At 46.6% G+C, this 11,877-nt stretch overlaps 1 protein-coding gene across 1 annotated transcript; it reads right to left on the reverse strand.

Annotated features, from left to right (window-relative positions):
- Positions 1 to 352: 352 nt before the first annotated feature.
- AMER2 (APC membrane recruitment protein 2) lies at positions 353 to 10,686 on the reverse strand. Its single transcript, XM_038150740.1, has 2 exons — positions 9,745 to 10,686; positions 353 to 9,570 (listed from the first exon to the last, which is right to left on the reverse strand). Exons 1-2 carry the CDS (start codon positions 10,547 to 10,549, stop codon positions 8,681 to 8,683), a joined length of 1,695 nt encoding a protein of 564 aa, XP_038006668.1. The 5' UTR covers positions 10,550 to 10,686; the 3' UTR covers positions 353 to 8,680.
- Positions 10,687 to 11,877: the final 1,191 nt, after the last annotated feature.

Genomic DNA, 11,877 nt, shown 5'->3' on the forward strand with positions numbered 1-11,877 from the left:
AAACAAAATAAAAACTCAGTCCATTTCATTGTGTAAGTGGTTTAAAGGGAAAAAAAATTCCAAAACCAAACAAAACCCACATGCTGATGAAGCAGAAGACCAGAAGACCAAAACTCTCATTTCTGAAAGTCCTCCTTTAAGTAACAATTCAGTTTAGCTATTCTATGATGTTATTAGTAAAACTGCTAAAGGCATTTCATAAAAATGAAATTGCATAGATGCCCAAGTATTCTCTTTTATGCTATTTTAGTGACATAACTCCCCAATGCCTTGCTTTGAAAAGCCTAGTATTTTCCGGGGCACTCAATAGATTGGCTCTGACTTGAACATCAAAAAGTAACCTTCATATTCATCAATGAAAAGTGACAACTGATTTTATTGACTGTTTTCATTATAACACATGACAGTGGGAATATTTTTCACTGTTAAGATTTTGAATGGAAGAAAAGTGCAGTTAGTCTGAGTTCCTTACATTCATTAGAAGCAAGACTATTGAAACCATCAACATTTACAATGACACATAAGCAAACACCAGAATCAGTGCCAATAAATACACAGAGTACCAAAATAAATATTTACAGAATTAAAAATATAACAAACACTGATTAGTATATCCTTGTGAACTGCCAGGGAAGAGAGACACCTATTGCTATCAGTTAGGTTGTAAATACATTAAGAATACAGTGATTCGAGGAGACACGCACTCATCAAAGTTTGTAGAGGTGGAAAGGAGCAGAGTGTGTCTAACAGTCTGTTATAAAAACAGCCCCCCAGAATGTTGTGAGCTTTCTTTAGGAAAAAGTTGGTGCACACAGGCCCACCAGATCATTACCAAACCTTTCAGATGAGAAGAGTGGGGAGTTCTGGCTTTACTCACTCATTATCTCAAGTAGGTCGTACGCTACCTTACAGGAGAGGCTGACACAAAAAATACAAGGAAATAGTGTAATTAACAGTGATCTGTCAGCTATATCACCTCTTACAGAAACAGGCTGAGTGACCTCTAACAGGACACACATGTCCCCTTCAGCACGCAGGAAACACCGGGAGCACTGGCCTGTCTGATGCAGTCCCTGCTACCCTTTTCTCAGGCACACCATGATGTTTAAGCACAGTTGGGCTGTCATAAAAGACCAAAGACATGTTGTTTTTTTCTGGGTTTATTGTATTTTCCATCACCCACATTCATTCTCATCTCCCATTTCAACAGGAGCTCAACACCAGGCTTCAACACCAGAACTTTGCTGAGACAGAGTCTATTAACAAACAGAGCAGGGAAAATTCAGATGGAGCCAAGTTATGGGATCTTCACTCAATAAAGTACTTACAGATCCACTACTATCAGATACTGGTGGAACGAGGTATTGTCTAGCTGTTAAAATTTCACCCATGGTAGAGGATTTATTTTAACTTCACGAAAAAGCAACAGCTTAAGTCTTGCTCCCCCTTCAGAAAAGCAAGATAATGTTGCTTAGTACTTGGTGGTGCTGCACAGTGTGTCTTACACTTCCTCCCCACTTGTCCTTGGGCTGCAAAGGTGCAGCCAGAGCTCACCACTCTGCCTAGGGCTTGGGTCTTTGCATCTTCCTGGCAAAATGAGGGTGGAAGAGCAGTGAGATGCCATAGGCCAGTCCTGGGCTACAGGGGGTTTGTGGATGTTTCTAAACTGCCTTTAGAAAGTAAGATGCTGGGCACTGCTCAGGTGTTGATGAGAGCAGTCACACAGCAGTGCACCTGCAGGAGCACTGGCTTCAGCACACCCGAGCTCACACTGGCTCCTCACCCAGTGTAACACATGAACCCGAGCATCAGTGCAAGAAAGGATACAGGGTTTTTTTAGGCATATGTGTAGTTCATTTTCCACAAGGACAAGGGGTCCAGGCCATGCTTTCAGCCCATCTCCCAGATGCTCTATCAGCCCTCCCACCCCAGCACCACCACCCTGCCTTTTCCTGCTGCTGTCCAGGGCCGACACCTCCACATGGCAACACCTGGCACCCCTCTGCTGGCACCACATGGTGAGGTCACACAGCAAATTCTGCTGGTGACTTGGGGTGCCTTGCTCCCCCCGTCCACAGGTTGCAGGTGAGTTGGGACACACCTTCCCCTCTGCTGCCATTAACCAAGAATGATGTTTTAAGGTCAGCCTTAATTCAAAGCAGATACAACCAATTTTCTTTTACAAGCATATTCTGTTGAAAGCTTCTAATGCATCTGCATAAAAAGCCCATGGAAACAACCTGACACTGATTTAGCAACTGTCTTGATGCAACATCTTCCAAAATAATAAAAATCTGTTAAAGATCTTACCGTTTAGTCCCCACATACCTTCTCCCTAATGACACATTAAAATGTGGCTGTGCAATAATTAAAGGGAGGCTTCATTAGTTACCATATTGAAAACACAAACAATGACAAAACAAGCAGGGGGTTTAGAGCTCTGGAAAGAAGCTGGTCCTGTTTTTGCCATCAAGAGTTAAATTAAGGAAGGCAGTGATTGTGTTAGCTGTAATTTAAACATGCTGAGCACTAGAGTTATGTGCAGGAGTGCAGCTTGTTAAGATGAAAAACAATGGAAAGACATGTTTTGCATTCAGATCAGTGAAAACACTACCACAGGAATATAAAAGACTGCACAAACACCTGAATAATGTTAATCTTAAAAAAAAAAAAAGGAAGACTTGTTTAAGAAACACTTTTTATTTCCTTAGGATTAAGAGATTAAGGACCTCTGCCCATTCTCACTGGAGTCGGTGGAAGCTTTGCCACAGCAGAACTGGATCCTGGCAGGAGACTGCCCTGTTGGCAAATGCCAGTTTCCTAACTTTGTGGCCATAGCTGGATTAGCTTTTATTGCAGAGCATTCCTTGGATGTGATGTCAAAATAGGCAAAGCAATCTTTTAGCCATTGCTACAAGAAGCCTTTCAGCCTGGCAGTTTAAATTCCTTGCCCTGTGAGGTGCTTAACCTTTTCCTCTCTGTACTACAACTTTGGCTCTATTTATTTAAGTACGTGCAAAAAGGAAAAAGGAAAGCAAAGATAAAATCTGGGCACAGTCTGCATAACAAACAGCTACCCTGGACTTTCCCTCAAGAGTGACCTGCTTCCTTGCTACATTTACTAAATTGCTCACAACAGGAAAGTGGAGGAATGTATTCCATGCTATGCAAAATATCACTTAACATCCTCACCCATGTGTATGAGATGACACAGCAGATATCTCCATTTTAAATATCTTTGCCACTTATTCTGAGGGGGTTAATTTTTTTCAAGACCAAGAAGTAGAAGCAAAGACCTCCTGAAGAGGAGGCAGAGTGGCAGCAGCTCATCTTTTCTGGTGCTGGAAGGATAGATCAAAAATCTGTTTCCCAAGCAACTGCAGTATGGCTGAGATAGAATGAGAGACATACAGGAAAAAACCCCAAAACATCCTAGGCAATAGTACTCACTGTTTTGGATGGAGAAGCCTTCTAAGGCAAGAAGAGTTTTTACAACCTGCTTTTGCAGGAATCAAGGCCCCATGATGTGGCTGAAGTGATTATAGCTATTATTCCTTTGCATATGACAAGTTCTTCCATTTCTCTCTACATGAAATGGACCTAAGAAACACCAAATCAGTGCTGAATGTTCCTACCCGAGATACTCACAAGGAAGACAAGGTATGAACTAATGATGAATAAAAAGTTCCTGTGAACTAAATTAAAAATAAATTGTCTCCTGAAAACAAACAGCAAGACAGACTGATACCTCCTGCTCATAGTAAACAGCATGTGGACTATCATCCCATCCCTCCCATCCCTCAGTGAAAGGGAGGGATGCTCAGCAGGAACCCATCCCAGGCCACTGGGGACAACTGACAGTGTATTCGTAGCACTGAACCTCAGAAGAGCCATTTGTTGTGCAGTTCTGCTTGGACACGTGCGGTTATGTCACCATAATAAAAAACATAAACAAAGTGGGGGGGGGGGAGGGGGAAGAAAAGACAAAATGAAAACCAAAATCAAACCCTGCAGAAGCTGTCATGTGTGGACTCTGCCAAGACTCATTTCTGCATTGTCTTTGAGTTGGTGTCAACTTGTTTTTCCAAGACAGAAGCCCCAGCCTTTCATATCAGTAACTACGAAAATACATTTTCAGGCCACCTTGCCTAGAATCCCCCGTTGTGGCTGTTGGATAACCATCTGCCTTGTAAGTGGCTATTGTTACTGTGATCTGTCCCTTTCGTACCATTATCTTCCTGAAAAGCCTTTTCTGAAAGTAGTCCATTAGAGCAGAGAAAGAAAAACCTCAGTGCATGGCCATGCAGCAGAATCAATGGCTCCCTTTGATCTACAAGCTCAGTCATACTACAAATTTAAGAAACAACAAGGTTTTGCTTTGCTAAGCAAAGCCTGTTAATTTGGCTCATCTGCACTCATAGCATCTTACTGAAAATGCCATCTGTATCAGATGTTTTAAGACTTTGGTGCAATACTCGCTTAGATAAATAATTTTGTAAGATTCATTAAAAAATAATCAGAGAATTAATTTTCATAGTGTACATCTATGCACGTAATTTTAAAAATTCAATCCTCTACTACCCTGAATGGTGGTGAGGATATTCACAGTGGATGAAGAAAATGCTGGTTACTGATGGAATAAGACTGAACATCATTTTTTTCTTATTCTAGTCATGGAATTTCCTCTGAAATTTACTACAAATGTTTGAGTCCTATTACTGGCAAGAGCAAAATGCATATGCACTACATGGAAAATAAAACATTTTATGTCTGTTGCAGGCCATACATTTAGTACTGAAAACTTAGCTACTATCATGACAAAACAAGTCCACAAAAACATAATTCCATGCTACTGAAAGGAAATCTTTTGTGCTGATATAAAGGATAGGAGTGTATACCACTGAAATCACTGTAGATAGCTATAAAACACTATGCAATATACAGAAAAACTCTAAGAACATACAAAATTTACCAGTAGGGACCTGAAAGTGCAAAGAGTACACGTAACTAAATACCAAGTCCTGATCTATAAAATCCTTTATGAATGACATACAGCTGATAATTACAAAGCATCACTCAGACCACCAAATAACAAATGAAACAAATAAAGAAAAATATACTTTAAGGAAATCAAAACAATGACACCATTGGGAATGTTATCTTTGGGACTCAGAACACCATTTCTACCTCAATACCTACCAAAGCCAAGGAAAATATATGCTTGAACAGGGTAACACAAATAAGAATGCAAGCTACCACAAAATGCCTCAGGACTGTTACCTCTTTATGTCTCAGCCTTTAAATCCAGCAAGCCATTAACTGTTTGTTCTTAGGCATCTCACAGTATTTTACAGGGATCTTTCAGGAATTATATATAGGTCTAAAGAAAGCCTTTGTACCTCCTTTCAATGATTGTTTTAGGCATTGTGTGGAGTTATACAAATATATTTGTATGAAAATTGAAAGCCCTGGTAAATATTAGATCTTCTATTACCATTCAAAATAAAAAACATAGACAGCTTAAAGACAAAAGTGAATTTTGGAAGTACAAAGGTAATTTGAACATTAAATTGTATCTTTACTCTCACAGCCATTACCCTGAATCAACGTCAGCATGTCGCAATGATTCGAAACACTGACGCCCTACTACCAGCTACTTTCCCATTTTCCTTTTAAGGATATGATTGTCCTTAAAATATGTACATAGCAAGCAGCCAAACAAACTGCGAGAGATTTGCAATATGTGCTTAGAGTGGGTATGGGACAGAAAGCTTGAGGGACTGCCTATGGAGCACCTTGGCCTGGGCAGCTGCCCTCCCACCCACGCTCCACACCAGCCCAGGGCTCCTTGCTGCCAGGGTTAGCACCGAGGAGGAGGCTGCCCCATGCAGAGGATGGAGGAAAAAACGTGGCAGAAAACAAAGGAGAGAGAGAAGAATGAAGGGAAGCCAAAGATTTTAATGATGATTCGTGTTAGCGGTTACGTGAGAGGGAGTTAGTCTAGTGTCATTCTATTGGTTTCTCAATACAGACGTGCGACAGTGCAAACAAAACACATATGATGAATAATTTGACACACACAAGTCCGGTAGAGATGGCAGCTGGTGTCTCCTAATGGGTTTAAAGATGCACCACTCCTACTACCTGTACTCAGTGCTTCCAGTTTTTATGGTACTACCACCACATCCTCCCTCCCTCTCAACTTCCAGTACCCTATAGAATCTCTCAGCACAATTTTTCCATAGAACAAAATGGGGAATAATGATTTTTAATGCGGAGTTGTCATGCAAGGAAAGATGCATCCCTCACAGTCAAACAAAAACAAAAGAACGGGAAAAGGAAATGTCATGTTTAGGGCTGAGGAGCAGGCTAATATTCCGTGTTCTGTACGTACATCCTTTAGAGGGTGTTTCAGCTTTGACTTTCTCAAATGCATGAGTGGAGGCAGACCAAATGCAAATCCCTTTCTCAGGCAAAGGAAACCATGGCCAGCGTGTTTGGAGGCAGATGTGGAGCACAGCCCCCAGGCTGTGCGTGTGAGTGAGTGTGCTCGGGGAGCGCCTCGGCCGGCACAGGGACCCAGCCAGGGGCCGTGCGCTCGCTGCACATGCATATGTACAACACGTCCCTGCGAGCGGGCACACGGGGAACCACACACCTACACGTCAGGAAGAAAACATAAAATAATCCTCTTTGAAGTGTATTAAGGTTCTTAAACCATGAAAACAGGGGCTGGTCAGGGAAGCTAACACTTTCACTGGGATGCTGCAACTCGGTATTAAATTCTGCAGCAATTTCAAAACTGGATGTCAATTTCACCTTCATGACTCTAAGGTCATTTCCCCAGTGAACCACGAATCATGCATATACATATATACAATTCTTATTATGGTATTTCCTGGCTTTTTATGGTTTGCCTACAACCTTAATATCCTTCAAATGTATATTCTGTATATTTATTTTCCTTTTTTTTTCCTTTTGATTTAAGAGACAATAAAACCAACTGCTATGTAAGATCAGACCCATTAGTTTCAATGATGTGAATTTAGGATTCTCTGCATAATATAGAAAGGTATATTTTTAAAATGTATATTATTTTTAGATACGTTGGAGCATATATTTTATATTAACTGTGGTCTGATGATTAAATACTTATATCAAAATATTTTGTAAATACATAACATTTACCTTTAGACTTCAGTGATTTTTAGAGCTTTCTCAGTGTATCATAAAAATATGTCCTCAGGCACATTAAAACCCTATTATATTTCTTTGAAATGTTGCCAATACCCATGTACAGTAGCCACTACTCAAAAATGTCATGGCCATTAATACATTTTTCCTAAGATCCAAGCTTATCAGACCATTTTATGTACCACTAGCTTACCATATTTTTTCTCTCTTAACATAAAATTATTCTGACATTATTGAGAATGAAAATAAAAAGCAATGAGAACCCAAACTTTTTTTTAAATAGTCAAAAACTAATTTTATATATTTTTAAAAATAATACTTAAAAAACAAGTTTCTTTGCTGGGTTTCTTCTCAGTAAGGTTTAAGCCCAGAGCAACTTTTGTCTAAACCCCTGAAAATAGAGGTTTGCAGTGGCAGTGCTGTCAGAACATCAGCTCTGAGCCATGGAATGTGCCACTGGAATAAAATCAGCACTTCAGACTGACTTATCTGGGGATGCATGAGCCCATACAAACCAGAGTTTTTCTCTAATTTAAGGTACTTACACAAAGTTCTACCCTTTTAGAACTGTAAAATTATCTACCTATAAAAACTAACTCTTGCTTAAACTCTAGATAATAAGGACAGGTGATTTTTTTAATAAAAAATCTGCTAAAACACATATATATTTACACATGGCGAGCAAGTTATTGTATAAATGTGGACAGTGTGTATATATTGGCATTTAGTAAAATGTTTCCCTGAACCTGATTGTATGCATTATCGGACAAGTATTGATGTAAACATCTGAGCCTACGTCAGGTGTCTCTGTTACCCATTTACATTAGACCAGATCAAAACCAACCAGACAGACAGACAAACGAAAATATGTTTTCCTGTTAGACGAGTCCACCTAACCTCCTTAGTTTTATCTCCTGCACACAAGTCAATCAAGTCTGCTGCTGAGCAGTGTTCTCGTTCCTACAGCAGGTAAAATACCTGTTAGGTGGGTTGATTTCTGCTTGGCATTTTTTCCAACATCTTGTGGAGCAAACATCATTTCCAAAGCCAGCCAGGCACCCAGCCTCTACTCCTCCCCGAGAAACGATTAAAAGATAAAGGTATAGGAGGAGAACCTCTCATGTCGCTCCTTTTGTAGCTGTGCTCCCTTGAAGAACTCATGACACTGCTTTGCACGAGGAAGGATGGTCATAATCCAAGTCCTGCTTCCAGAAAGGCATGTAAAAATGAACCTCCCCAGTGTTTAGTGTTGCAGAAAAAAGATACAAATGTAAAAAAAGTGCTCAAAAAGAAGTTGACTTTTTGTATTCAGCCATACAGTCTAGTAAGAAGAGACTCAGAAGTGCAGGCCCACAGAGTACAGTGAAGGAAGCCTTTTGGGTGACTTTCTTCAGGTGATGCAAAATTAATTCATTATCTGTGGTCTCCTATGCAGATGTTCCCACATGGACTTCGTTCTCTGCCTTTGCCTCCACCTCTTACCCAACTACTTTTTGGCACTGTCCTGGTACGTGGCAGTTTTCACTGATGTCCCCGTTACTGACCCGGCTGCGCCCCTGTTACTGACTCGGCGTACCAGGACTTTGGAGACGGGGATTTTTGTTCTGTGCATCTCACTTTTGGCCAGGTGATGGTGTGCGACGTGATGGCTGTTACTGGCATCTGCTCCATGGCTGGCGGAATGCGAGGAAAGGTGTTTAATGCTGATGGGTATCTTGGAGTCCTTCGCGGCACTGGAGGGTGTTTTCAGTGAGCTCACGGTCGTTATCGGAGACACAGGCTTGGAGCGTGGCACACTGGGGACTTCCTCGTTTGTGGGCCCCGCTGGTGGGTTCTCGTCCGGCTCAGCATAAAGGTCGTAGAGAGCATCCCCACTGTAGCTATCCCTGGGAAGGGTTTCCTTCTGGATGCTTGTGGAACTATCTTCCTCGGGACCAGGGGTGGTGGAATCCCAGTAGCCCTCGTCGCTGTTTGGGACACCCTCGTGCTGCTCCTTTTCCCTGCTCTTCTGCTCCTCTTTGTGGTTCAGGTGAATGGCAATCTGGTGGAGGCCGCCGCGTTTCACCACCACCCTATTCTGGGCCCCCTCGGTACCTCGGGTTTCTTTCAGCCCCTCGGGCTTCTTTGTCCCTCCTCCGCTTCCTCCTCCGTGCGTCTGAGTCTCGTCTGTCTGTGACAGCATATCCCAGAACTCCTGCAGGCAGGTGTCATCCACCTGGTCGGGGCTGGCCATCTCCTCCCCTCCTCCCTGGTAGGCCACCATGGTGGGGTGCTTCTTGGTGGCACCCAGCTTGCTGGGCCCGGGGGTGCTCTTCTCGCAGACGCCACTCCCGCCGCCCACATCCTCCTCATGGTCCGCAATAATATCTCCGCAGCCTGTAAGAGAGTCAAAGCTTTTCAGTGAAGTCACGTCAGCAAACATCAAACAAATACGATCAATCGATTGCTCTGAGGGTGGATCAACAGAGGAAGGGTCAGGGGCGGCTGCCGTCTCTTGACCGCTATCACAGTGAGGTTCAACAGGGGGGATAGTCGTTATTGGAATGTCACCTGTTATCGCCGCATCCTTCGCCGTCCCAGCCTCTCCGGCGGCCGGCTCCGGTCGCTCGCGGCTGAGCTCCTCGGGTGGCCGCGCGGCGGCGGGCGGCTCCTCCCGGGCCGGGGGGCTGCTGGCCCGCGGCTCCGCGCCGCCCGCCTGGGGCTCCTCGGCCGCGGCGGGCGCCTCGCCGCTGCGCTTCTCCCGCGGCGGCTCCGGCCCGGCGTCTCCCGCGCCGCTCGGGCTCTCAGACAAAGGTTTCGGCGTCTCCTCCTTGATGCACTCCAGGCTGGCGGTCAGAGACCCCGGCATGATAAGGCCGGACGGGATGTCCGAGGTTTCCCCCCTCTCCTCCTTGCCGATTTTGTCCTTTTTGTGCCACCGCATGCTGCTGAAGATCCCCTTCAGCCCCTTCTTTTGTCTGCCGCCGGCCCGCGGCTCCGCGCCCTCCGCCTGCCTGCCGTTCTTCCTCAGCAGCGAGAAGAAGCTGTGCGACTTGGCCACCGCGCTGCCGGCGGGGCCGCCGAGGCTGCCGGCCGGCCGCTCCTGCGCCTCGCGGCTCGGCGCCTCGCCGCCGCCCGGTTCCTCCTTCTTGCTGCTCTCCAGCACGGCGTCGGCCAAGCCGTCGTGCGTCCGGCTCCGCACCATGCCCGGCTTGCCGGCGCCCTTACCCTCCCCTCCTCTGCTCCGCACCCCGAAGATGCTCGGCATGGTTCCCCCGGACTTCCTCCTCCTGAAAAGCTTGAAAGCGGTTTTGTTAATCCTCCCCGACGGCTGCTCGGCGGCCGGGGGCTCGACACAGTCGCAGTGCGAGTCCATTTCTGCCTCTGCCGCTGCTGCCGCGGCCGCCGCGGCTTCCCCTCCGCCGCGGAGCGCGGTGCGATCCCTCAGTGACAGCCCCGCCGCCGCCGCCCGCCCGTCTCCATGGCAACCCGGCGGAGGGAGGGAACGAGGGGGATAAGCCGCTTTCCCCCGCCGCCCGCCAGGCCGCCGCCGCCCGTTCCGAGCCGCCCCGCGCCGCCGCAGCGCCGCCCGCCCCGCGGCCCTTACATAACGCGGCCCCTGCCCGCCGCCCGCCGCCCCGCGCCGCCTCTGCCACGCACAGCCGGGCTCTCGGGTGCCGCGGGAGGGTGCCGCGCCCGGGCGGGAAGAGCTCGGCTTTTATGTTTGACGGCGTTTGGCATCGCCGCCGTGTCCCGGCTGCACGGTCGCATCGCGCTCTGGACCGCGGGCATTGCGTGACTGAAGCCGTGGGCTGGGGGATGCAGCGAAGCGCTCGCAGCGCCGACAGAAAGCGGGGGCCGGGGTCGCTGGGGGTTGGTGGCGGTCTGCAGGTGCCAGTGCACCACACGGCAGGGACAGAAGGGTGGGAAAATGGGGCACACAGACAGAACCCGGTACGTAAATACTGCCGGGGACAGAGGAAAAGGATGCTAAGTTCGCCCTACTCCCCTTGCTTTCCCATCTCCCACCTCATCAGGACGACCCCCACCGTCCCCCTGTCCCTCTTTCTCCACAGTGCCCGGGGCCACATGTGTCCACTGCCGACAACCAGAGGGGAGCAGTGGTACAAGCTGGGGCACAGCTCAGCCTTCTCCCCAGTCACCTCCCCTGCCATGGAGGGGAAGCACGGTGGCAGCCCCCACGGAAACCTTCTCCCAGCCCCTGCAGCCACTGTGCACAGTCATGGCACCCAAGTCATGCCCATGTCGAAGTTACATCAACGTGGCTGGTGTCACCCTAACCGCAAAACTCTTAACTGGCTGCAAATCTATCCCAGGTGCGAATAGAACAGACTAGAGCAGAGCAGTTGGGAGAAACGTTCACAACGTACACAACGGTGATCCAGCCCAACTGCCTGACCTGAAGGCCTAAAGCACCTATTGTCCAAATGCCTCCTAAACACTGACAGACTTGGGGCATCAACCACCTCTTCAGAAAGCCTGTTTGAGTGTTCACCACCCTCTCAGTAAAGAAATGCATCCTAATGTCCAGTGTGAACCTCCCCTGATGCAGCTTTAAATCATTCCCATGCATCCTGTCACTGGATACCACGGAAAAGAGCTCCACACCTCTCTCTCCACTTGCCCTTCTCAGGATGCTGTGGAGACCAGAGAGGTCACCTCTCAGTGTCATTTTCTCTTATC

This window comes from Motacilla alba, chromosome 1, assembly GCF_015832195.1.
Source record: "Motacilla alba alba isolate MOTALB_02 chromosome 1, Motacilla_alba_V1.0_pri, whole genome shotgun sequence".
Taxonomy (NCBI): domain Eukaryota; kingdom Metazoa; phylum Chordata; class Aves; order Passeriformes; family Motacillidae; genus Motacilla; species Motacilla alba.

Excerpts from the sequence above, each read along its gene's own strand:
- AMER2 (XM_038150740.1), bottom strand. The coding sequence starts at position 10,549 with ATGGACTCGCACTGCGACTGTGTCGAGCCCCCGGCCGCCGAGCAGCCG. Across the intron at positions 9,571-9,744 it reads GAAGGATGCGGCGATAACAG|GCTGCGGAGATATTATTGCG; the intron begins GTGACATTCCAA and ends ACTCTCTTACAG.